Source organism: Thunnus thynnus, chromosome 19, assembly GCF_963924715.1.
Source record: "Thunnus thynnus chromosome 19, fThuThy2.1, whole genome shotgun sequence".
NCBI classification, from domain to species: Eukaryota; Metazoa; Chordata; class Actinopteri; order Scombriformes; family Scombridae; genus Thunnus; species Thunnus thynnus.
The window spans coordinates 4,161,700-4,189,085 of NC_089535.1; the positions used below are offsets into that span (position 1 = coordinate 4,161,700).

A 27,386-nucleotide genomic window follows, 5' to 3' on the forward strand; every position below is an offset into this window, starting at 1 on the left:
TAAACAAATAAAATGGTCTTAAATGCAAAGAGGAAAACAACTGATTGATAGAATTTCAAACAAAGGCACATTTATTTTCTCTTAAATCACTTATTTATGATAAACGAGGCGTCTGACACCGAACGGCATCATTCGCATCCATTTCATGAAATACATTCACACCTTTACAGAAGACAGTAGTATACAAACGGGAGTAAATCCGCTCTGCTCGACTCATTCGACCGTCAGAGTCTTTTGTTTCCCCTTTAATGAAGGCACATTGGTAGTGAAATACTGTACACGTGGAAGTCATTAGACATACAAAGAGCTTTTCTGCCTGTTAGTTCCCTCGCTGTTACATTTCTTTTAAAATCACAGAAGAAATATCCACAACAGTAACTGTCTGCTGCTGCTCCTGATGTAGTGATAAAACAATAAAACGCTGATGATCATCCAACGCTGAGCAGAGCATAATGAGAAGTTGCTCTTTATATTAAAAGTGTTTGTTTTTTTCGGTGACTTGAGCTTCACTCTTCTTTGCACCGAGACAGTCTCAACTCCCCGAACAGCCTCCGCACAAAACATGTTTAATGAAGTGAGTCTTTGGCTGAGAGTTTCATAAACTTTACAGTATAATTATCATTAAAATATACTGAACGTAGCACCTCGAGGGGAACGTTTCAGCTCAGCTCCTGAACTGAATCGCTGTTGGTCTGTCGACACCAGCTGTGTGTGTGTATATATGTACGTGTGTGTGTGTGTATTAGTGTGCAGGTCAGTCCATTTCGTCTTGTAGTAGAGGGTCTTTCTCTTCGGTTGAAGTGCTCGTTTTTCCATCTGGTTTGGTGTCACCGTCGTATTTATTTCTCTGTTTCGGAAGCAGAAGAAAGAAAGAAAACATCACAAGGTGTTCAGAAGATATAATAAAACTAACTTTTTAAAAGAAAATGCAGACAACTTCACTTCAAACTGAACATAATCAAACATGAGGTAGTTTGCAGCTTACCGTTCACACTTTCACAAAAAATATTTTAAGTTTTTTAGTTAAAATTGGACTTTTACTTCGATTGTCGACTCGTAGGCTGTCAAGAACATTGATGAATCGTCTGCATACATATGTCGATTATCTCATTAAACATTTGGTCTGTTAAACATCAGATAATTGTGATAAATATTCATCACATGTTCCTGGAATCCAAGCTAATATCTTCATTTGGCCTCAATACCAACAGTCCAAAACCTGAAGATATTGGGCCTCATGCAAGAAGTACAAACAGCTTCATTATTAAGAGGCTCATGAGAGAGATTTCAGAGAGTTTCTCTGAACTATGAACTAAATTCGACCAGACCTGTCGTACCAGTCATGAACGGATACAAATAGAGATGCACCGATACCGACTCAAATAGCTGGATGGATCTTGTATCAGATACCACTATCTACACTTAATAAATAACAATTCAGTAAATGTATATCTATGTATCTACGTGTTACATTTTGCTTTTCAAAGTTAGGAAAGTAATGTTTAAGTCAAGCCTGATGTTGCCTTACACATAAAGGAATGATCCCAGTCTCTTCCTCACAATAAGACAAACAGCTTATTAATTAAACACTGATATCAGATCAATACTTAAAGATCAGATATCAGGACTGAAAAAGTCAGATCGATGATAGATAGATATAAGATAGATACATTAGTCTGCTCTTCAGGGCAAAAAAAAACACACTAATGTGACCTGAAATCATTTTATAATGACTTAATCTGAATGAATCTGAGTTTAAATATGATAATGAAGTTAACTTAAATTAATTATATGACTAAACTTAACTTATATCATCATCTTCTTAATGGCTGCTAGTTTACTGAGAGGGTTTTTCAACATGAGGACTTTTATGTCAGCAGTAGTAAACAGCTGCTTCAGGCTGTTTCTGCAGGTTTCTGTCCAGCATCATGTTGTGTTGCAGCTACTGTAGGCTGTAATATTCTCTCCTCTGATATCTCTGTGACGTCACATGACCTCCTCTCATTTGAGTCATGGAGCGTTTTGCTTTAGAAAGACGTTTTTTAGCATCTAACTTCATGTCAAAGCTCTTTATTTCTGTCACAGTGCCGCTGCTGCTCTGATGGATTCATATCTTCTAACTTTGAGTACTGACGCTGATAAATGTGTCTGCTGGTTTCTGATTCTTCTTTTCACTCTTTGGGAACATTTTTATGAATGAAACTCGCCCACAAATGCAGCGGGACAGGTCGCCTTTTGTGGACGTTTTAGGGGCGTCGATGATGCTGATGATGAAATCTCAGGAACGTTCATGAACAGGTGACGTTCATCAGGATGAAACCAAAGATTTACTACAAGTTTGTGCAGTTAAGAGAGTTTGGTGAATCACTCGTACGAGCAAACTTCTAAGAAAATGTTCTTGCATGAGACCCAATGTGTTTACTATCATATAAGATGAAAACAAGTAAGAAATCTTCACATTTGAGAGGCTGAAACCAGCAAAGTTTGGGGTATTTTTCCTTAAAAAATAACTTTTTCTGTCAACTTTGCAAATGTTCTCTTTTGTGTATTCATCCATCTTCTATCCTGCATTTGTACTGTCAGTTATTTCTTATGACGCCTTAAATCACATGTCAAAGTGTGTTAAACTGCAAAGAAACACAGCAACAAATCTGATGATAGAGCAACTTCAGGGATGAAGCTAACAGCAGCAGCAGTAGTTTTCTTTCCCCTGTTTGCACCTCATGATGATAAAGCAACTTATAATTTTATTGTGCAAATAGGAGCAGAAGTATAAATGACAAAACCATCCTGTGAAAACTGAACAAATGAATTACAGAAAAAATAAAATCTAACACACTTGAACTGTGAGCGATTGTGGTTCAAAATTACAAAAAGGTTAAAACAAATGCAAAATGTTGCAAGACCTGTTTTATTTTTATCATCTACATGTTCTGTATTGATTGAAACTAAGAGATTAAACTGAGTATAAATAAATGGCTGATCCTGAAAAGATGTTGGATCTTATAACCAGATGTAAATATTTACATCAGTCAACGAGGAAACAGAATTGTATTTGTACATTTCTGTGTTAGACACACCAAAAAAAACATATTACTCAGATCTGATGTACGTTATTTTACTAACATTTATACTCTCTTGTCTTTTTATTAGTGCTCTTCATGCTTATATGTCAATGATCTCAATAAGGTCTTAATTTTATATTATTTTTTAGGGCGACTTTGTAACTACAGATGAAAAACAGCCTGTCAGCTAATTCTGGCGCATTTAAAGCAATGTTATTAATACACATTGTCCCTGTTTAATAAATTAAACTATGATCTATTTAATTAAGCCAGAAGTTTGCTGTGACTCTGTTTGTTTAAGACACAACAACACAGCTTGCATACTTGCTAAACTGGTTTTACTGCGGCTGTGTTGATGCACTCAGAAATGCTTGTTTTTCCAACTTTGGGTAAAGAGACAGAAGCCAAATGCAGAAAAAAAACACATTGAATTCAATTTCATCTGGAGCTTCTTGATAACTTAAGTGTTTTCTCATGTCCCATTTATTTTATCTGTGATTTTCCCAGAAATGTTTTTTGTTGTTTTCAAGTGCAAATATCTTACAGTTAATTTGTACAATTTGAAAAAAATGCACATTATTATATTTTTTTTAAAACTTAAGTCCACAAAACTGTGTCAACTTTATGGCTTTTTTTAAAAAGTAAAGTAACATTAGTCTCATGTAAAGTATAAGTATAAATAAGTCAATTTAAATGAATCTGAACAAAAACGGCTTATGATGTAAAAACTGCATCATCCACATTTTCATGACATAAAAAGTGGCTTCATCCTTTTAGCAGTTTTAACAATTTTAAACAACTTAAACTGTTTTTGAGTCCGTCACACATATTCAGGTGGTGTTTACATTTTAAATATATTAATTATTAATGAATTTCAATTGTAATTCTGTGGTAAACTTGAACATATGAACATTAGGAATCAATATATTAATACATGTGTGTGTTTATAGATGTGTGTGCACCCACCTGAATTATTCATGATACATTTCTCCTGTGTTTCATGGTCATGTGAGCCTTTTATCAGCTCTTTATTGGAGGCCTAAAAGATGACCAAATTGTCTTAAACATCAGCCAATCAGAGAATACAGAAGACATTTAAAAGCTGCTGGTCTGATTGGTGTTGTTAGGTGGGTGAAACCGGCAGCGGCGGGTTTTATTTTAGACGGTGGATGTGCAGATATTTAGCGTTCATGCAGAGAGTCATTTCTGCTGCCGATCGATTCAACCATGCAGTTAATTAAGAGAGGACATGCGATTGGTTAATTCAGTGTTTTTCGGACATGATCACAATTGAACAATTAAACGTGGAGGCGTTTGATTTGTTCGCCTCGACAGCACTTTTGATGGACTGGCTATCATGCTGTATATAAACAGATAGGAAAGATAAGAAAGCATCAAATACAAACATTTGAAATTAAACAAGTGATGTAAAAGATAAAGATTAATAAATGTTTCTGTTGCTTCATGTTTCTTCTTTCTATGGCTCCCAAAAACAAAAAAAGATGGATTAACTATAAGTAGCAATTGTATAAATTATGCCTGTAGGAGCACGAGTAGCATTTTCTACTGTGTGGCATTAAATATTGGAAAATTGACTAATATCCACAATATGTGAAACATAAAACTAATTAATGAATTGTTTAATCTGCTCTCAACTTACGACTTGAACTCGCTTCTAGAAAGTAGTTTACATGTTGCATAGTTAAGCGCAAGACTACAGCTAACGTTTACTTTCATTTTGATTAATCTGTCAGTTATTTGGAGGTTTGGTAGCCTGCAGGTTGGGACGTATACTGTTGTTATCTAATAAAAAGGCATAAAATCACCCCAAAAAATCTAAATTTACAATTTTACAAAATTAAAAAACCCAAGTTGACAAATAGTTTGTATTGTCCAACAAACAATACAAACCCCCCCCCCACAGATAATTAGTTCAATATCAGACAAAATAAAGCAAATATTCACATTTAAGAAGCTGAAACTAGAGAACATAATACCATAATAGAACCAAATATTGGGAATTGATGCTTAACAACTTTAATCAGAAACTATTTTGAAAATTGTTTATTTTCTGTCAATTCACTAATGTTTAAGCTAATTCCTCAACACTTTACTACAGTAAAACAAAACATATTTTAAAAGATAAACACCTGATGTAACTATATAGAATCAATTATTTAGATTTATTTAGATTTTATGTAATTTACTGTGTAAAATCTTGATTCGAAACTGGATGTAAACTCCTTTAATTTAAGAGAAATGTAGCAAATCATAATCAGAACTTTGAGGACAAAAATCAAGTTGACACCCAAAGTAAAAAAAATCAAATGAGGATCAAAATTTCACAAAGTAATTTGGATGATTGGAGCCAAATTGTTTTACAGTTTTACAAACCCCGAAGATAACTTTGGAGGTTATTGTAGCGTTTCTCTCAGACCTCTGCAAACACAGAGCATTAAAAAAAAAAAATTCACTTTCAATCATTTAAAACCCGCCAGTGTTCACTTCTAAAACCATTTCACTGAAATCTAAACCGCAGAGCAAACAGTTCCCCTCGCTCTGCTTTATGGTCGGCTGTGATAGTGAGAGCGCAGGCAGGAAATACACATGTACTCATTAACTTTAACTGGGTGGTTTATGGTATTATACAACCATCAAGCATAAAGCGTTTCATAACACATCACAAACACACGACATGGTAAATGTAGACATTGGTTTTCTTTTCTCCAGCAGCTCCTTTCATTGTTTAACCATTTTGGGAAATATGGAGACGTTAGCTTAGCTTAGCATAAAGACTTGATGCAGGGGAAAACAGCTAGCCTTGTTCTGTCCAAAGGTAAAACAAATCTGCCAACCATCACCTCCAAAGCTCATTAAATAACACGATTTATCTCATTTGTTTATGTCATATAAGTGTTAAGGTTGGAGCCAAGCTAGCTGTTTCCTCCCTGCATCAAGTCTTTATGCTAAGCTAAGCTAACTGTCTCCCGACTGTAGCTTCATCTCGGCAAATAAAGCAAATAAGTCAGACTATTTCTTCAAAATACTCTAAATATTTTAGAGTTGCACAGTGGGAGGAGACGCTGGCGTTTTTCCTTTATTCTGTATTCACATTTTTCTTTAAACAATCTCCTCCGTGTTACTAAATACAGAAACACAAGACTCTCCTGTATAATTTAACGATCATATACATGTAGGTTCATGTTCCACCAGTTTTAATTATTTCAACTTAGAGTATTTTCAAACCTATAAACCTCAGTGTCTTTTCCAACAGAAAAAAATTCAAGTGAACCAAAATGCATCACTAAAAGCCAGGAGAGAGCGTTCTGTCCTCTCATTGGTTAGATGTGTCTGGGGCGGGAACGAGAACTTAAACACTGCAAACAAACCGCTCAAGAATAAGTATGTGAGCGGCTCGTTTGCGGTGAACGACTGCTGTGTTCAGATCTGTCCAAACGAATCGTACCGAGGAGGAAAACCCAATCAACCAGATTAAAAAAGGCAGGTTTAAAAACGCCTTTAGCTTCTGAGAAATCCTGCTTTGTCCATCAGTTTGGCGCATGGCTCTAAATACTACAATACCCATGAGCCTCGGCTACTGTTGCTATGGAGAAGCAGCCAGTCAGAGGTGCGAATCAGAGCAGCAGCAAGTTAGAAAAACTTCTCTCAACATCGTAACCTTTAGCTTTCACTTGCAGCACACTAATAACAGTAATTTGAGCTCTGTGATTGGATGTTTCTTGCTGAAATGCACCTTGGGAGTCGTAGTTAACGTCTACCTGAGAGATTTTAATGTACACAAGCTTCTACGTTTGACTTTTTAAAATCAAAGAACCAGATATTTTCTAACGTAATCGTTCATCTTTTGCACTGATGACTCAGCCGGGAGAGTTTCATAAAAGCTGCGACTGTGAGTCATGTGACATCATCTATGGGGAAAATGAATACGACTTTTAATAATTGGAACCACAGAAATCGCTCTTCCCACTTTGCAACTCTATTACAGATGACAATTTAAAGATTTCACGTCATCTTTTAGGAGTGTTATTAAGAACATTCAGTGTTGCTGCATAATAACTGTAACTGTGACACTGTCAACTCATATAAATGCATCTGATGACTCATAAAAAACATTTCTGACAGTTGAATCTATACGACTGTATGGACGACCTGTTGCCCTCTGACTGATAAGCCAATTATGATACGGTGATAGTTTACAAGTTTCCCATCAGTGTGAAGATAAAGAACGAGCACTGAAGGAGCTTCCGCAGCTGACTGACAGATTCTAACGTCTTCGTCCGGTCGGTCTAAGGGGAGGAGGTGAGAGTTAAAGATGTGGAGAGATTAAGTGTTATATAAATACATGTCAGCAGAGGAGAAGAGTGACTGTGTGCAGATGCTCTAACTGATTAGACTGAAAACCACTTATGATCAACAAAAGTATTTGATTATAAATATTAAAGGATTATTCTGGCAATTTTTCTTATTGTCAACAAAAAGACCAAAACCAACAACTAACTGATCTATAAGTATTATGTGTCTGATATATCTTAAACCTCCAAAAACTATTAAAAACATGTCACTGAGCCACACTGCTGCACTGAGAGCAACCCTGTCTTCTAGGAAATATGCTTTTATAGTACTTGATTGCTGCCTGGATTATGTTCACTGGCAGCATCTTATCAAAAGAACTAAACTAGAACAAATAGTTTTTATAACTCAGACACAGAGGTTCACATCCTGACTCCTGTGTGTGGTTTTTATTCTCTTGTTTTATCTGTCTTATTCCATTTTAAGTTCTTTTTTTATTTCCAAATGTAACACTTTTTAATTGTTTTTATTTGTCTTTTTACTTGTGTTGCTTTTATATTCTGTTCTGATGTCTTTTATGCTCCATGTAAAGCACTTTGGTTCAGCTTAGTGAGAGATGGTGGTTTCACTGAAGTGTTAAACATGTTTGAGATTCGAGTCACTGAAGACTTTTTTTCTGTATTTAACCAAAGATCATCTTTCCCTAACCTTAACCAAAGTGCTGCCAGTGTCTAAACATAACCAGTAGAAAGCTTAACATTGCTCTAGTTCCTACTGGTGGATGTTATTCTGCAAAATCTGATATTTTGATAGAATTAAAAGAACATTTCTCTCATATGTTCAGTTTCAATGTTTTTGCAACTTGCCAAATATATTAGTTAACATCATTTTCTCATTATGTAGAGAAAAAAAAACATAATTCAGCCAGAATTCTAAGCATCTAGTTCAAACTGTGTTAAAAAAGTAAAAGATGCTGCACTGACAAATGTAACTCTGTGTTGGGTCTCATTTTATTTCACAGCTTACTAACAAATCTGAGATAAACTCGTATAACTTTCAGCCTGAATATCAATCGGAGCATCTTCAGCACAATCTCCTCTTTCATCTGTTTGCGGGTGAACATGCGTAGCTTTGCGACATGCTGCATGCAGTTTAAAAAAAACAAAAACAAACTCTGCCCTGCATGCTGAGAGGCAGCTTTTACCTTCAGTCGTTGATGCGCCACGGCGGCGATTAATATCGTCGCGAGTCCGAGAGCGATGAAGCCGTACTGCATATACTCCATCACAGCCGGTAGAACAACCAGGTTTGTGTGGAACGTAGTGAGGACGGGACCGTCTATATATCCTCTCTGAAGATTAAAAACATTAAAAAATATACATACATTATGGTGTTTTAATACAAATAGGTACTAAGTGAAAACACCAAACTGTTGCCTAAAGCTGACTCCAAATACACTTTAAAAACACTCTTATATGCACAGTTATATTTTTATTTTGGACATTAGCGACTTACCTCCTCAAACCAGATCATGGGCATCACAACCTCAGAAATCCTGCCAGTTTCTCTACAAGGAGAAGAGCATTCAACTTCAAACTCCAGTGTTACATAGTGAATGACAAGAAAAGCAAGAAAACTATAAAAGAAGGAAGGGTCATTACGTCATAATACCAACGCTCTAATGCTCAACTTGGTGCCACTTCTGTTGAAGCTTATGTTGGATGTATGAAGAAACACACTAAAACCCAACATGTAATGAAGAAATTGTTCTACCAAATGAGAGAAAACAGAGAATATTGACTGATTTTTCCAAATGTGCGCACTCATTTATTTGCTGTATGATTTTAGGTATACTTTAAAGAGTTCATGGTGAGTCCAATTAAAATGCTCACCATGGAAAATAAAAAGAAACAGCTGCAAGTGAAGTGTCCGTTGAAAATACTGAGTTTAGCATAAATAAATATTAACAAAATCTGTATTCTTCATTCCTTCTCTCTTCCTTTTATTCTGATCTGGAGGCTGCTTTACGATGATTGACAGAGATAATAATAACTAATGTTATGAGAATATATCACATACTCAAATACAATCCTCCTCTGATTATTAATTGTGCATCGGCAGGCCGTGAACTAACCCTCAGCTATAAAACAAGGGCAAACACATTTCATGGCTTCAGAAACTTTAAACTTGATTATCAGAAAATATATCATAATTATGAATGAAGCAATCTCTGCTGTGATAAAACCAACACCTGCTGTACAGAACGTTAGCTAACGGGCTCAGAGTTAATTGAGTTTGGGTGTTATCACAGTTAAACTAACTAACTAACCTCAACCACTAATGCATAAGAAGCTCCAGTCTGTTCTAGTTAGCTAGCATAACATTAGCATAACTTGCATGCAAATAAATGAATGAATTAACATGTAAATCAAAACTAAATGTACCTTGAAAACACAGGAAACATTAGATAAATAACAACACAACAAAATGCCTCCATCACTCAGACTGATAACCTGTAAATCTGAGAGGAGATGAAGGAGCAGTTGGTTCATTCACCGCTACGCTAACGGCGCCGAGACCTTCCAAAAGTGGCAGCAATGTGTGTTCGCGTGCCACCCAGCAACATAACGACCCTTCCTTCTTTTATAGTTTCCTTTTATAAAAGCAGGAAGTATCCACCAACATTTCATACTGAATGATGAATGGATATAAAACACAATACAAGAAAAATGTTAATGGCATGATAACAGTTCAGGGAATAACTTCCTTACGTAATTCCTGACACTCTCTTCATGTAAAGGTTGAGCTGCAGGCGGATGGACACGTTCAGAGGGACACCTGTTTGCTGCAAGGAGACACAAAAATATACAAATCTCACACAAGGGGGGAAAAAATAAAAAAATAAAAAATGTTCTTGTATTACCAAAAAGAGGAGACAAAAGAAGGAAATCCTTATGCGTGTACGGGTTACTCTTTTGGGGACCATTTTTTGATGGACGGTTGTATAATTTATAAATTTAGCATCAGATAGTTCACCCCAAGACTCCACTAACTGTCGTGGAAGGAAAATGAGATATAACGGTGTTGCAAGGACGTTGTTGTGCAATTTTGTCTGAAAGTCATAATTACCAACAGACCTTCAAAACTTAACAGTCAGGGTTTGATTTATGTCTTTGCCCTTTATTACACTGGTGGAGTTCACCTTAAATACAGTATATATAAGACTGTACATGTGCGGACATCTGAACATTAAGAGTCTACAGTCTTCCAGAGGCTCTCACAGCACTGAAAATCAGTTTCCCAGCAGATGTTGGAACCAGAGTATTAGTTTTATTTATTTATCTATGTATTTATTGGGATCATGTACATAAATGTTACCATTTGATGTACTGTACCAGAGTTAGCTTATAGCTAATTTTCATCTGAAGTCCCTTATAATTAAAAACATATAAACAGCACAATAACAAACAGTACAAAGCAAAAGCAAAAAAAAAGCAAAAAATAAAAAAATGAAGTCGGACATTGATGTTGGCTGATAACAGAATTCACTTTGGTAGCTTCTTTAAGACCGAGGGTGAACAGTCAAAAAAGGCTTCTATATGTGACACGTCCATAAAAAAAACATCCCTAAGTCCAGATGACGTTTTACTGATGTTTAATTGAAAAAAATAAAACAAAAATGAAAGATTCTGACAAGCAAAATACAATCTGACTGTGAAAATACAGCAATGAAAAGACGATGGTGATGATGGTGACGGTCAACAGAAAATATCAACCCCCTTTATCCAAAAACTCCCGCCACCACCTAAGTGAACAGGTTAAATAATAGGAAACCACACCCATGTGTCAAGCAACGTAATACGTGATGCCCGCGTCAATATATTAACAGAAATAACAACATATTTTGTTGTATCTGACTTCCGTGTAGTTTTTATGGTTTTATTGTCGTTATATTGATATCACGTGTTGTTAAACTTTTTATTTATTTTTATTCTATTTTCTCTCAATTGTTTGCATTGTACAGCACCTTGTAACTCTGTTTTGTTTTGTTTTTTTAAAGGCGCTTTATAAATAAAGTTTACTTTGCTTTATTTTACTTCTATATGGAGGCAGTGCACAAAGTTAGAAGAAGAGTTCCCTTCTATACTGTCTGTCCACATACTTTTGGCCATAAAGTGCAAGTGTGAGAAATTAAATTGAACCAAGTAAACAGAAGAAAACAATTCAAAGAGGCAGAAAACAAAATGTAAAAATCAAAAAATCTACTTATTAGAGGAACCAACACTGTTTCCAATCAACAGCTGCTTGTGATCCAGATGTTTCTAACAGCATCATTAGTGCTGACAACATCTGTACTTTTGAAAAAAAAAAAAAAAAAAAAAAAGAACAGTTGAAACTGTCGTAGCAGAGTCTTTTTGTTTCCTTCTGGTTCGGAGTGGTTTTCTGGCAGGACAAGCTGTGATGCGGTTCAGTCCAGAGCTTCAGCTCAGACCTGGCGGACTGAAGCCACTAATTAGCAGGGTGTGTTTTCTGTGGCTGGCAGTGCTGTTTCTCAAATTTGAGAAAACACAGAAACATCTGGAGGATCCAGATTTTTTGCTCCTGGCAAACAAAATGTTTGCTTCAGAACTGCTTCGCTTTGTGGCGTAATCGTCCACACGTTCTTACAGTTCTGGTTATATAAGCAGAGAGAGTCGTGCATGTGAGTGATTCTCTTCATCTCCTGTTGTACGTTAGCTGACAAGCGTGAGTTAAGTGTGTTTACAGCAGAAAGAGTCTCGCTATAAATGGCTCTGGTGATATTATGTATGATCTCTAGTGGCCCTTTCATGACACGTTTCGCCCTTCAACCACATACGACTCTCATTGTTTGGTGACCTCAGGCAAGTGAGAAGCGGAAATCAAGTTTTTACTGTTTCAGGAAATTAAAGTCCTCGAGCCCCAGAGGTGGAAGTAGTATTCTCATCCTTTACTTAAATAAACGCACCAATACAACAATGTCAAAAGTCCTCTATTCAAAATCTTAACTGTTTAGTCCAGTGGTTCCCAACTTAGGGGTTGGGCCCCTCCAGAGGGTCATCAGATAAATCTGGGGGGGTCGTGAGAAAGAAGTTCTGCTGCACAAATTTGTTTTATGTTTTTTCTCTGATCTCTTATATTATTTCACCTCTTTGGGTCTCGAACAGTTATTTTAATGAAACAAGAGTGGAAATGTCTCTTTGGTTAAACTGCAAACAACCATCTATCTGTTTTCATGCACATTTTCAATTTGTGTAAAAAAAAAAGAAATGTGGAAATGTCAGAAATTCAGGAAAAAGTCAAAAAATACATGTTTTTACGCTAGTCTGAGGTGTAAAAGTTGTGTGGATTAAAAGCAAATGCAAACAGACTTAAATGTCACTGAAGAGCTGAAAACATCAGATCTGTGTGGAGCGATGATGAGGAGACTGTAACCTTCCTCACATTAATACATGAAAACAAACATAAATGTCATATTTCCATCATATTTTCAATCGTTTGATCTTTGACTGCTGATCTTTTAATAATCTTCTTCTGCAACGGTTAACAGCATCGACTGAAGAATTAGCTGTTTTACCTCCTCATATTCACATTACAGCCTCAGTTGAACATTATTTTCGGGAAATTTGATCGCAATGTGCTCTACGTTTGAAAGGAAATATAAATATGTATCATATATATGTCATATTTCCATCACGTTTTCCATCATTCGAGCTTTGACTGTCGCTCTTTTAATGACGTCATCTCGTTGTTTCTTCTTCTTCTGCGACGGTTTAACGGCACCGACTGGACAATTAGTTTATCTGCTGATATTCACACAACAGCATTGGATGAAAATGTGCATTAATTTACAATTTGATTAAAATTTTCTCAACATTTGGATGGAAACTACCGTTTAAAAACACACTTGAAAAATTGGGGACGTGCCCTTTAAATGTTCACAAGAGAACTGAACTGTCATTTTTTATAAAAGAAGTGTATCATAAAAGGATATGGCTAATTATATCAGTCATCGCTGCTGTGTAGCTGCTGCCGCTACCAGCTGCAGGTTTTATCCTCTCGACTTCAGCATATAAGAACTTCTCATCAGAGCCACATGTCAACAGCTCTGAGCTCTGAAATCTTCCAATATATCGATTTCAAGACCTAAAACGTTCCCCCTTCACTGCTGCCAATCAAACATGCAGCGACTATTATCAATTTAACCAAACGTCCTGAATCCCATGTAAGTAACCCAGTGTGACTAATTTGTGGCGGTGTTGAATTTTAATAAAAAAAGGAGGCTCGTGTGCTCAACTTGGGATAGAGACATTTTCAGATAACAAAACAATACATTTATTTTTTACAGCTGGCTGAAATTCGAAGAAATAACGATGATTTAAACAAAAAAAAGGCCAGCGGTTTCATGAGGAAACATGAGGGCACTAACAACCAGCGTTTGGACACAGACGATAATAAAAGAAGGAGCTTTGAGGGGGAAAATGTTCTGATTACATAACTCAGTGGTAACTCGGTCCTTATGTTATTAGAGAGCAGAGAGAAAAGCGTCCAGATATTACACAGAAGGCGCTGCCAGTTTTACAGATCAACAGAATTATCCTGGCTTTAAAAAAATAAAGAGTAATAATTAATACATATTAATGCAACTAAAATAATTCTGTAATTGTCTTTTCATTTTCCAACGGCTGTAGAAAACGTTGCGAGGATTAGCAGCGATGGAAAATAACTAAAGCTGGGTACATACCTAAAGACGAGCTGAAGCCTACCAAACACCGATTGGCGCCAAGCTTTTTAGTCTTTGGCAGTCGGGAAGGAGCATGAAAATTATACACACACACACACACACACACACACACACTGAAACACTGCTCACTAACCACTGGAGTTATGGTGGGAAACGACCCCGAAAAACCCCGTGAAAACAATACCAATTATCGCGTGTCATTGCACAAAAACAAACACGGAGGCGACCTATGAAGCAACCGGCCGCTTTTACTAGTACAACCATATGCAGCGAGGTTGGTGCTAAAGAGGCTGAAGATGTTTATTTAACAGTCTCAGTGACATCTGTAGGTTGCAAATATCAAACACGTTGAAGAAAATCTTTTATGAGAATGACTGGAAGCGACTTTAGATAAAAATCTTCACACATTAAATGATTTTATCTGCTGACTGTCAACACTGACGGACCCATAATCAGCTCATCAGTCAGAGTTGCTTTAAGGCAGTTTGGGAACTACTGATTAGATTGACAACTTCTCAACAGCCAGTTGCTTCTTTTTACTGATATTTTTTTTGCATTTTTCTTCATTTGTCTTTGTTTTAATCTAATTTATTGTGTGTTTTTATCCTGTGTGTCGGATGCTTTGTGTTAAAAAGCTACATTAAGCTACATTAATAAATCTTTACTTACTAAATGCATTAAAAGGAATCTCAGCTGTAACGTGGAGACAAACTTGATACGGTTCCAACATTGTTATGACTTAATAAAATCCCGCGCCAAGTAATTTCCTTTAATTATTAACTTGTTATCGATCTCGACTCGCTCGATCAGGCTGAAACGCTGCGCTCTCATCCGCTTGGATCCATCTTAATCTTTCATCTGCACAGGCAGAACCGTTTCATTATCAAAACTGTTTTTTTTTTTATTGTGGCCATAGAACCTTCTTAACTCAGTTACCTGCATTTATGAGGAAATAGCCCAATTTCCAATTACCTTATCACCACGCAGCTGACTGCCAACTTCACTGCCGGTGAGGTTTACAATGAAGAGTTGCACAAGGAGTTTAGAAAGCGTTGAAACGTGGCAGCGTTACATCAGAGTTATCAGTCTCCTGCAACATTATTATCCTCAGTGCACTAATTTTACTGTGTTATTCCACAGCAGTAAAACCAGAGTAATTAAGTATTTATCAGTAACTTTTCTTGCGACTCTAAAGAACGACAACATTTGCAAACATTAACTTGAAACCTTCTCGTCCTCACGGTTCATTATCAATACAAACACATGTGATAGATGATAATGATCTTCAGAGTCTGTTTGACTCACTGATAACTGTGAGACTGCAAGATGATAAATGTTAAATAAATAAACAGGCTTTGAACTGACGAGTCTGTTGTTACTGAACTCTCAACAAGGATATTAAAGATATTAACCATTTATCAATCTGTGTCTTTACAATTTAATTAATTAGTATGAAGGATCGTCATTTTAAAGCTGGTTGGACAGAGAAACAAACTGTAATATGTGAAAAATAGGGTCACAATCTAATATTATATTATGTAGATTCAGAGTGTCATTTAATACATTACAGTCTCAACTTAAAACATAATTAAAGCTGCAACAATCAGTCGAATAATCAAGTAGTTGCCAACTATTAAATTCATCACCAACTACTTTGATAATCGATTGATCATTTTGAGTCATTTTTTAGGAAGAAAAATTAAAAATATCTGGTTTCTTCAGTCCTCTGACAGTAAACTGAATATCTTTCGGTTTTGGTCTGTTGGTCGGGAATAAACGAAACACACGAGGACGTCGACTTGAAACAGTGATCGACATTTTCTGACATTTTACAGACCAAACAACTAATCTATTAATCAAGATCGGTAGATTAAACGATAATGGAAGTAATCCTTAGTTGCAGCTCTAAACATAAATCAACATAAGCTTAAACATCCTGTTTTGTGTTGACACCAAATGTTGCCTTTTGCACTTTATGTCCTTGTTTGCGTTGTTTAAATGTTAAATGTAGCACTTTTGGCCTCAGAAAAACAAACTTTAATCCCCATTATGGATGTCTGGACAATTAAAGTCTTGATTTAGATTGAGTTATGTATTTATAGTCCTCCTCCAATCAAAAACATGTTGGTCTTCTTGTTCCTCTCAGCTGAAGGAGGAAAGTTTCTCTGTTTTCACCTTAAATCTCAGTTTAACACGTGAACCTACGAGCAGGATTTGTGACATCACAACCAGTTTGGAGCCAATCGTGCAACTTACACAAGTGTGATGTGGAAACTTGAAGCCTCAAACACTGAGAATGAACTTTACAGTGAAGGAGGAAACATCTGGTGTCCAGCAGGAAAACTTTTAACATGAAAAATATTTACATATTTATAGATGAGGGAGGAGGAGGAGATGTAATTTTAAGCATTTTTAACTAGTTAACTGAACTTTAATGGAGTTATTATTCAAAGCGTATTTCTTCAAACATGTCTGGAGTGAATCTTTACACAACATTTGAAGTTGGAGGTCAGCTGTAAAAGCAGGATAAGCGACCTCTCACCCAGCGTGGATGAAATGTTTCTTACATATTTACAAAGAGATAAAAACTCGTACTTGACTGTGACACACAATACAAAGTCTGTGATATGTAATCAGTCCACCTCTGCTCAAGATGACAACAACTGACCTCAAGGACACTAAAACTATCTGAAAATAATCTGATCCTGTGAACGATTTTATTACTTCTGAGACCCTGAAGAAATTACAGTCTTAATGGCAGCTCTTTATATCGCAGTACACTGGACTATACGTCGATGTTTAGTGGGTTGATTTATTTGGATAAAATTTACATTTAGGTGAAGACACAGCAAGTTAAAGCACAGCAGAGTGTGTGTGTGTGTGTGTGTGTGTGTGTGTGTGTGTGTGTGTGTGTGTGTGTGTGTATAAATACTCACTGGATGAATGTCGATGAAGAGGCCATGCTCTTCCTCAGTGGGATGAAGGCCCTGCACGTAGTCCAGCAGCACAGGATCAGCATTATAGAAGTGAGGATGAGAGATGAAGACTGGAGAATCTGTAAAATGGGACCAGTTATTCGGGTGGATCAAACTGGAAAAAAGATCAAATGAAGCAACAAATAAACTGGTCCCGATTCAAATCTCTCACAAGATAATGATTGTTAAATATGTGTCACTTTTGCATGTTTCTCCACATCTCAGAGGTACTAAAGCTGTGCAGAAACTGCATGTTTTTATTCATCTTGTTCATTGTTTTTAACTCACACTACATGTTTTAATCTTCTTTTCTTCGGTTTGGTCGGTTTTGTCCAGTGACAGTTCAAATAAACTTTATTCAAACAAGGCAACCATGTTGACAAAAAGAGAGAAAGGCAGCAAATCTACTATGAAGTAAGAAGTACAGGAAGTAAGAAGGGAAATGTGAAGATTTGTTGCTTTTCTCTATTTTCTATCATTTCAAATAGAATATTTGTGGATTTTGGATTGCTGGTCAGACAAAATAATACAGCTGTATTGATTACTTGATTAATCAATCAACAGAAACTTAATCAGCAACTATTCTGCTTATTGATTATATCGTTCTGAGTCTTTTTTTTTTTAGGGAAAAAAAAATGTTAAAATTCTCCAATAACAGTTTCTTAAATGTGAATATCTTTGAAGATGTCATATTGGGTTTTAGGAAACAGTGATTAACATTTTCTGATATTTTATGGACCAAACAACTAATAGATTAATCGATAATGAAGATAATTGTTAGTTGCAGCCCTACAAAAGGAGGAGTTTGAGAAACATCACCTTGATTTCTATTTTCTTACATTTTATAGATGAAACAATTGATCAAACACAGATTAATCATTAGTTGCAGCCCTAAATAATACATGACAGCTTCCTGACAAGTTTTATATAAGCACTTTTTTCTTTTGATCTCACCAGCATCTTTTTTTACTTCTCAAATGCATTAAGGGTTTTTGTGTCTTGAATATATACTCACTGTGGCGGCAGCTGCTGACATTCAGCAGGCCGGATTGTCTACAAGGGCAGAAGCCTTCATTGGGAGCGTAGTCGGTCCCGTTGGCGAACAGAGTCTTAGGTGCAACATATCGATACAGAGGGACGCCCTTAAACTCACCGGGACGCTGGTAAATGAGCTCCATAGATCTGACAAGTAAAACAAAGAAGAGGAGATTTTAAGTATCTAGGAGGGAAGTGCAACAAAGAAAGAACTGAAAAAAAAGAGTGAAATACATTTTTACCTGCAGGCGTCGGGGCTGTAGAAAGGTAAAGTGCTTTCCTTTGTCATGAATGGAGGCCACATCTGCCCAGCTGTTCCATTGATCATGTTACACTGAGGGGTCCCCCAGTTGCTCAGCTGGTGACAGAGAGGACATCAATAACCTTTATTTGTACAACATTTTTAAAATAATGTTACAAAGTGTTCCACAAAAAAACAATAATATATAAAAAAATTATTTTGCAGTGCATCTAATGATTAGTTTCAATATTTATTAATTGATGAGTGGTGTGGACTATAAACATCAGAAAATGGAAAAATGTTTGGCACAGAGAGATGTTATCGGATGTCTTGTTTTCTCCAGCAAACAGTCTAAAATTCAAATATATTCAATTTACTACAATTATGGGCAGATTAAAAACTCTCATTTATCAACAGTTCAGTATTTTTGCTTAAAAACTGACTTAAAAGATGAATTGATCATGAAAATAGTTGATTAATTTTCTGTGAGTCCACTAATCAATTAACTGACTATTTGCTGCAGCTCTAAAATGACTAGTACAACACAAAGTGAAAGACAAAAGTGACATGCTCCATAAAGAATAATTAATGCAGAAATGTATGAGAAATTTTGCTGAATTTTATAAAAAATTAGTTTTTAGTTGAGATTTTAAAAGAGTCACTGAGGTAGCAAGACCAATTTCAGGATAGAAATGGTTGTTCTAGATTTTCTAGTTTGAAGTCTAGATTGGGGGACAGCAGGCAGAGTCTTCGTGCAAGATCTGAGGTTGAGTGCAGGTACGTACTGCATGGGCCTAAAAGATCACAAATGTATGCTGGAACCAGAATATGGAGGGCTTTAAAAGTAATGAGTAAAATCTTAAAATGAATTCTAGAAAAATCTACTGGAAGCCAAAGCAACCAGGCTAAAATGGGGGTCAAGTGATCTTTCAGCCACTCAAGCAGGTAAAGAGACATTTACAATAATCAGTTCTGGAAAAGATGAAAGTATGAATAACTTTCTCAAAGTCAGAGAAACAATATGAAGTGGATAAAAACAAGACTGAACTATCTTATTGACATGATAATCAAAACTTAAATTAGAATCAAAGATAATCCTAAACTTCTTGTATTAAATGACACAAATAAGATTATTTCACAATTGTCTTTATGGAGTTGGAGTAAGTTTTTGGGCACCCAGCATCTGATGTCTGTTTGACAGTTTTTAAAGAAGTCAGACTGCAAGTGGATCCTGATACATGTAAAGATGCATATTATTGGCATAACAATGACAAGAAATCTTAGGATTATTTATTATTCTGCTAAGTGGAAGCTTGTACATATAAAATAGAAGAGGACCTAGGATAGAGCCTTGAGGTACTCCACAACTCAACGGCAACAGACTGTGTGAGAGGTAGGAGCAACTTCTGTAACTTCATAATGTTTTTAGATGACAAATTATGATATTATGATCTACTGAATCAAATACAGAGCTCAAGTCAAGTAATGCGACCATTAAAGACTGTCGGTGTCATGTTGACATCTCACCTTTGTCAGTCCATTCCAGGAATCAACTTTATGGACTTTCCTGATATCATCTTGTCCGGTGAAGATGGTGAACAGGCCAGTGTTGGAGTTGTTGAACTAATAAAGATACAGATGAACACCATACTTTTATCTGTATGAGGAATTGAATTCAAGGAAATCCATTCAACTTGTTTGTTAAACCTCAAGGATAGACGCAGTGTGTTTTGGTGAGTAACACTGAATGTAAACAGAACTTTTCTTTGTTTTCAAGAAAACTTCACAGAGCACATTTAGGGCTGTGACAGACAAAAATGCAGCTACTTATTAATTTCAAGGTAACTGCAGATTTTAAAATTGTAAAATCCTATCTTGTGTTTTACATAATTACTAATTACCCACTAAATGCACTGCTGTTTCTCCTTTGAAGAGCCGGTAAAACAGTGAGTAAAGAGCAAAGATTAAGTGAATGTGAAGGTGCGATAATCTGCATTTCTTTTAATAGCCACAGTTTGGCACCTTTGTGACAAAACAGTTTCATGTTAGTAAACTGGCAAAAGAGGCTGATAAACTCCCGAAAATATGTGTTCACTCTGGTGCTCACAGGATGTCCTTTGCTGTATGTATAATGGCAGCACAATTAATTGAAATATTATCACAATCTCAAGTCAGGCCTCCATCAGTAAGTAGAATCAACATTCATTGAAAATCTGCAATTTTAGCATGCATGCTAGCATTTTAAGTCCACTTCATTATGTCTTTTTTTTTTTTTTTTTTAAATGTGCTCACACTAAATCCTTGAAACACTGTTGTGCACTTGGACTTCACATTTTTTTCTTGTCGCCCTGGTCCTCTGTCAGTCCATGGCGGCAATAAACCTTGACTCCTAAGAGAATAATAAACCATTTTAAACTCTCACCTCAGCAAAAAGGCCAAACTTCCCCGTTGAGGGCAACATGCCGGGCAGGTATTTGTTGAGAAAATCCACCAGTCCACTGTCATAACCCCACATCAGCTCCCCTACCGTCTTGGTCAGGAACGGCCCCTCACCGAAAGTCTTGAAAGTGGCGCTGATCATTAAACGCACAGCGTAGGGCAGGTTTTCCATCATCACTGCTGCACCCTGAGAATACAGATGGGAGTGAAAACACGTATTTACTGAAAAAAGGATTGTGACCAAAATAACTAGACAATGTATGTTGAACTAAGGGGAAATAATATCTTACCAGCACCAACATGTTTGGAATCGTGACAACATCCGACTCGTTTCCTGCAGACATGGTGGGCTCGAAAAAATACCTTCTGTATTCCCTGTACGACACTGTATTATTGGGATGAAATGTGATGTTGTCTTTCTGTATGCGTTTTCTGAAAAAAAAAAAGAAGAAAATACATTGATACCCTTGTTCTCTAACAGCTCAGGTAGACTGTAGAGCAAAAGCTGAGGTTCAAGGTTCACAGGCTCCTACTAATGCCACAAAGTGATAAAGAGGATGAAGGCAGATAAGATAGATGAAAGGAAGAAAGAATAAACCATTTAACTAATTGATTGGAAACTACTATTATCAGTACAGCTGGGTGTCTAACCTGAATTCTTTTTGGTATTAAGCAAAATGTGTCCATAACACCGATTAACATTTAACATTTAAATGGGAATTCGACAGATTGCCTCAAGTGATGTCACTCTGCTTGTGCAGTACTGGTTATAAGTTTAGAAAGTGTACAGATACCTCAACAATGGACGTGGACTTTCATTTTTCCTTATGTTTATTTATCTAAGACTCTGTATATACATGATCACCTTTAGCATGGGCCTTATTCACATGAACATCATGAGTTTTAATGCTGGTTCTGATGCTGATACAAAGGACATCACTGGTCTAACTTAAACAAGACTAGGTCAAAACCTAGTAGATGGCTGCAGTGTGAAGTAGCGGCATTCAGTCGACCAATGGTGTAACTTCATCACTCAGTCAGTCAGTCAGGGACATTTGTGTTTATAGGGTCGGCCCCGCTGTTGCAGTCCAGCCAAAAATGAGATAAGACAAAAGAAAAGCTATCTGAACACAAGATGTGAAAACATTAACTTGACCACTGAACTGTGAGAACACTACTTTCATAACATTATTCAAGGATAAGATATTCTATATGTTTCTTATTCTCAACAAATCCAATGAAATGACTAAAACCAATAATGAACTGGTCTACTCTGATATATTTTATTCCTCTGTGCAGTAGACCTCCGTTGTTGTCCAAAAACTATCAAAAACACGTCAATGAGCCACATGGGTGACATGTTCCTTCATCACCATGAATACAAACACATTGTGTAGTTTATTTTGACTCAGTGAAGGGCGCCAGAGGTAGGCAGTCTAGGGACCACTGGCCCCCCCACTTTAACCTCCTCCCACATTCTTTTTATGTCGGGAATCAGTGTGTCCCCGCAAATAATGCCGCCATATTGCAACACTTGCGGTAAAAAAAGACGTTTCAATCATTCCTGTTCACTCTAAGACATTAGGTAAAATAAAGCAGTAAACATAAAACAGGAAGAATATTTAACAAGGACGTTAACATTCATATCACCTGCTTTCTGTTACACAGCTGCAGACACTCGAAGTTTTGGGTAACTGAATAAAAAAGCTTGTATCTAAGCCCACAAATGCTTGTTAGCTGCTTTGTGTTTGGAATTATATATACACACAACTCCGCAAGTTATAGTTACTCCACAAAGGTTTACTGACTCCATCTACCACTACACACACATATACATACAAACTTTTTGGCCCACGCACCTCTGAGATGAACCCGCCACCCCTGCACTCAATCCCACACACTCCTGCTGCCAGAAATACTCACTAGAGCATCAAATGTAGATTCATCCACCGCTGAAAGTAGTGTCTGTGAAGGACTAGAACGGCCTAAACAGTATTGTTAAGGTCTACTCTAAGATTATTGGTTATTGGTCCAGCAAAGACACTTCTGAGAGTCCTTCATTCTTTCTGCTATCTGGCTGCTAGATGCCCGCAGTAGTCATTATAATGAATTCTTTTAAACTTGTGTGTGAACTATAACGGGTGTTTTTTATCCTTATTTGCTCTCACCTGGCTCCTCGCATAAGCCTGTGTATACAAGTTGAACCGAGCGTGCCAGAATGTGTTTGTTGCTCGTGCTGCTTGTACCCATGTGTTGATCTGTTGTCTCTGACATGTTGCTGCTTGCCTGTGAGTTTTTCTTGTGTTTAATCAGTAGAACTCGCCCTTCTGGGGATAAATAAATTCACCCAAATCTGAATCAACAAATGCACTATTTCCCAGCTGTTTTAGGAAATTACTGAGCCTTTTTAATAGTGAAACTTTGCATTAGTGAGCACTTTTTAAAAGATATATGTCTTGAATAAGAACTAATGGCCTTGGTGCTGAAAGCCAGAGACTATAGTCAGAAAGTATTGAGAGATGGATTAATACATAGAGCAACACCAGTCTTATCCTTTAAAGATGACACATTATGATTTTTGTAAATTTCTATTATTTATGATGTTGGATGCTAAACGTGGTCTAAGGTGCTGCATAAAGGGCCGATATAAGATAAATAATTAGTTTTTAACTGGAAATCATGCAAAGATATTCCAGTAAAGCTCCGGATTTATAATATAAACCTGGAAATGTGCAGATTGTGTCCCCTTTAAATATGAGAAATCACATGTAGATGCACACACTTAATGAAATTTAACTTTTAAACAATTAAGCTGCAGCAGCAAAGTGAACCTGACTGGAAAAAGTGACAAGTAAGCAAGAATCTGAGGTAAAAAAAAAAAAAATCTTTATGTTACAGCTGCAACTTTTTCATCCACATCATTGTACAATTTTTAAGAGTCCAGATCAACACATGTTGCCAAAAGATGTAGTGAGTAATGTTGTACAGCGACAGCCCTAATCTCCTCCACTGCACATATGGAATAGTTATGCAACAATGTTTTGGCTGCATCGTATTATGTTACTGGAGAAAAAAAAAAGTTAAATTGCATGGATCTGCAGTGCCCTACATTTGCAGAGCACATAGTGTTCTAAAAAGTGAGCCAATAAGACAGAGGACACAGTCAGCATCTCATTGGCCGTATGGACGAAGCTGTAATGTGATGCAATAAACTAAGAGCAAAGATTTGTCCAGATAGATCATCAAAAACTACATGTCCTGCAAAATGTGGGTCAACGTAAATCTGTGCAATTGAACCTTTCTTGGGTAACAGCGTGAGACGCAACCCAAACATTGTTATGTAACTTTTTCCTTGTGTGTCGCGGAGGGCAAAGAGGGTCGCTGTAAAACATAACTCACCATATGCTTTGCAACATATGGTGACCTAGATTTCTTTAAAACTGTACAGTGATGTAAGGAAAAAAAGTACCAGCAGCAGCACCATAAAGATTTTATACCTCAGATTCCTGCTGAGCTGCTGCTGCCTCAAAAAATGTCCTTAAAATTAATAATCATCAGCTTTTTTGCTGCTAATCTTGGTGATCTATGGAATCATTTTAAGCTAGCTGTGGGTGATATTTGATGCTAATCTCTGTTTTGATGATCAAGTCACTTCCAGCTCAAGATAATTTAATTTAGATTTGTATCAGTTATAAAGAGTTGTACATGCTTTTATCTGTTCTCAGCTTGTTTATTTCAACGCACTTTACTCAGGTATCAGCCACGCTTCCCTCCAACGTCTCGAACTGGTACAAAACGCCGCTGCTAGACTTCTTACTGGAACAAAGAAGCATGATCTGTTCTTGCCTCCTTATACTGGCTCCCTATTAGATTTCATATTGATTTAAAAGTCTTATTCCTCACTTTTAAGCTCTTAAAACAGCGCCGCGCCTGACTATATCTCAGATTTATTGACCCTCGCGGCTGTTAACGGATGGAGCCCTGCTGGTTACTCCAACGCCACGGTTGTAGAAGCTTTTTGGAAATGTTTGATATACGATTTTTATTTATTTGATCCTGTTCATTTTATTGTCTTTACTTTGTTTTATCTGTCTGGTTTTATTTTCTTTCTGTAAAGCACTTTGTAACATCGTTAAGAAAAGTTTTATATGAATAAAGTTTATTATCATTATTTCAAATGTCCAATTAAGTGTGTGCATGTACATGTAATTCATTTATAATTAAAGGGGACACATTCTGCACATTTCCAGCTCTATATTCTTTAAATCTGAGGCTCTACTAGAATATATTTGCATGATTTACATTTAACTCCTTATTTATCTTATAATGGACCTTCAGTTCAGTAAAAATATTTCAGACAAGAAGCTCAAAACAGAGAAGACGACGGGGTAAATAAATCTTACGACACATTTGCAGGCTGCAGGACAAAGTGTACTGATAGTGGAGATGCAATACAGCAATAACGTGTGTTTTCAGGTGACAGTTCAATGTATGTTCGCATACATTATATATGTTTTATAATGTTATAACCGCTGCTTACCTGTACACATAAGGGCCTTTCTGCTCCACCATCGGCTTCTCTCCGTTCAGTATCTCCTTCGGGTTGAGGACATGGAAGAAGTAGACGGACATGTAGAACGGCACGGGGACGTCCTTCCACATGGTGTAGGACAGCTCGTTCTTCGGGCTGATCACTGTGTTCTGAAAATGAAAAAAATAATAATTGAATCTACATGATGAACATATATTAAAAATGTTTTTTTTTACATTTGTGGAGCTGAACGGTGTCACATTTCCTTAAATAAATGGATCATTTTGTTGATAAAAACAGTCAAAACCTCCAAAATATTCAATTTTAAATGTTACAAAGTTGAAAACATTCACTTTTAAGAAGCTAGAAACCAGAATATTTTTGGCATTTTAGCTCAAAAAGTGACTCAAAGGATTATTCGACTATCAAAATAGTTCATTTTCTGTTGATCAACAAGTCTATTTCATTATTTTTACCATCCTTAAGATTCTCTGCACAGACTCTGTCACTGACCTTTATTTTAATGTCTAAGTTGCTGCTTGTACCGTAGCAGTCAGCACAAGTCAATCTCACTTCTCAAAACTTAAATTCCTCCTTCTTCTACCATCATCTCTGTTCCTGAGTAGCCTTTTCTTTAAATCATCTTTTTGGATATCGACACAACCCTGACTGATGGAAATCAGCCGGAGCGGAAAGAAAATAAGTTCAGTAAATGTAACTAGAGCTTATTTTCATTATAATTCATGTTTTTTCACTGCACTGATTGTTCAGTGTATAGAATGCCAAATAAAATGTGAAAAATGACCATGCAGAGTCTTCAAATTGTTTGTTTTTTGTCTGACTAACAGCTCAAAACAAAACAAAAATTCATCTTATGATATTAAAACAGAGAAAAGCAACAAATCTTCAGCACTAGATTTGATCTGTAGCTCTTTTCCATCTGATTACTTAACACAGATTGTCTCTGTGGCATCACTTTTATTTAATTTTACAATTAATAATAATAATAACTTTATTTGCATAGCACCTTTCATACAAAAAAATGCAGCTTAAAGTGATTTACAACAAAAAAATTAACATGAACCAAGTGCTTCACATCAAAAAAAGACATATAAAGAATATAAATGATGATTTTCACAGTTTTGATCATTTTTTCTGTACAGGACAGCTTTGTCTCAGAATGGAAAATATTCCCAGTTAAACCAGAACAGATCAGACAAATAGAAATACTGCAGAATTCCTGCAATAACTCACCCAAAATTCAACTTTAAACTGAATAAAAGCGGGTTTTCTGATGTCAGAATAGAATTTCAGTGAATGAAAAGCCACATATTGACACTAAGGGGAGTTTATATAATTATAATCTTGTTTATTTCCCTGCATGCACGCGCATATTATCATTGATTGTTTTTCTTGGAGCCCTTTGACACATCAGCTGTGATAACAAACTTGACTCAGCACATTAAAACACGACTAAAGGTCTAAATAACAGAGTCAGGACGGCAGCTTACCTTTACTATCTGGTCGTCGATAATTAAAGGTCCTACGAAAGTAAGAAACGTCCCAAAAAACACCGCGAGGACACCTGCGATTATGAATCCGACAGCGACTTTGGATTTATTGAGTGCCATCGCTTCCTATGAACAGCTGACGGTGAGCTTGTTTACGTTCAGAGAGAGATGTAGCCTAGCAGCTACAGACAGTTAGCTAACTGTTAATGACTTTAACACTGTCTGACAAATGAAACACGGTCACGTTAAGTTACAGTCTTCAGGTCTAATGAGTCTTTATTCTCTCTGGACGATGTCGTTTGACCCGCTTCTATTGTCGCTGTATTTATAGTCTGATGGCCACGCCCCCCCTCCCGCGCCGAGGATTGTGGGAGTTGTAGTGCTCGCTTATGACTTTCACATTCTGGTTGTAATATTTTACGTTTAACATGCAGTAAATATTCAAATAATCTACTTAAGTAAAAGTACAACATCATACAAATATAAAATATAGTAAAAGTCAAAAGTGAAATCAG

The 27,386-nt window shown here is 36.5% G+C and overlaps 1 protein-coding gene across 3 annotated transcripts; it reads right to left on the reverse strand.

Moving 5' to 3' along the window:
• Positions 1 to 48: 48 nt before the first annotated feature.
• Positions 49 to 27,199, reverse strand: scarb1 (scavenger receptor class B, member 1). Of its 3 annotated transcripts, XM_067574546.1 has the most exons (14): positions 26,872 to 27,199; positions 25,370 to 25,530; positions 21,120 to 21,261; positions 20,813 to 21,016; positions 19,918 to 20,013; positions 18,392 to 18,507; positions 18,130 to 18,296; positions 17,076 to 17,194; positions 10,148 to 10,221; positions 8,892 to 8,943; positions 8,581 to 8,727; positions 5,460 to 5,504; positions 4,032 to 4,104; positions 49 to 847 (listed from the first exon to the last, which is right to left on the reverse strand). In XM_067574546.1, exons 1-14 carry the CDS (start codon positions 26,989 to 26,991, stop codon positions 840 to 842), a joined length of 1,524 nt encoding a protein of 507 aa, XP_067430647.1. In that variant the 5' UTR covers positions 26,992 to 27,199; the 3' UTR covers positions 49 to 839. The 3 variants fall into 3 exon arrangements, with proteins under 3 accessions (XP_067430647.1, XP_067430649.1, XP_067430648.1); XM_067574548.1 differs by lacking the exon at positions 5,460 to 5,504 and having other exon boundaries at positions 26,872 to 27,198; XM_067574547.1 differs by lacking the exons at positions 4,032 to 4,104; positions 5,460 to 5,504 and having other exon boundaries at positions 26,872 to 27,198.
• Positions 27,200 to 27,386: the final 187 nt, after the last annotated feature.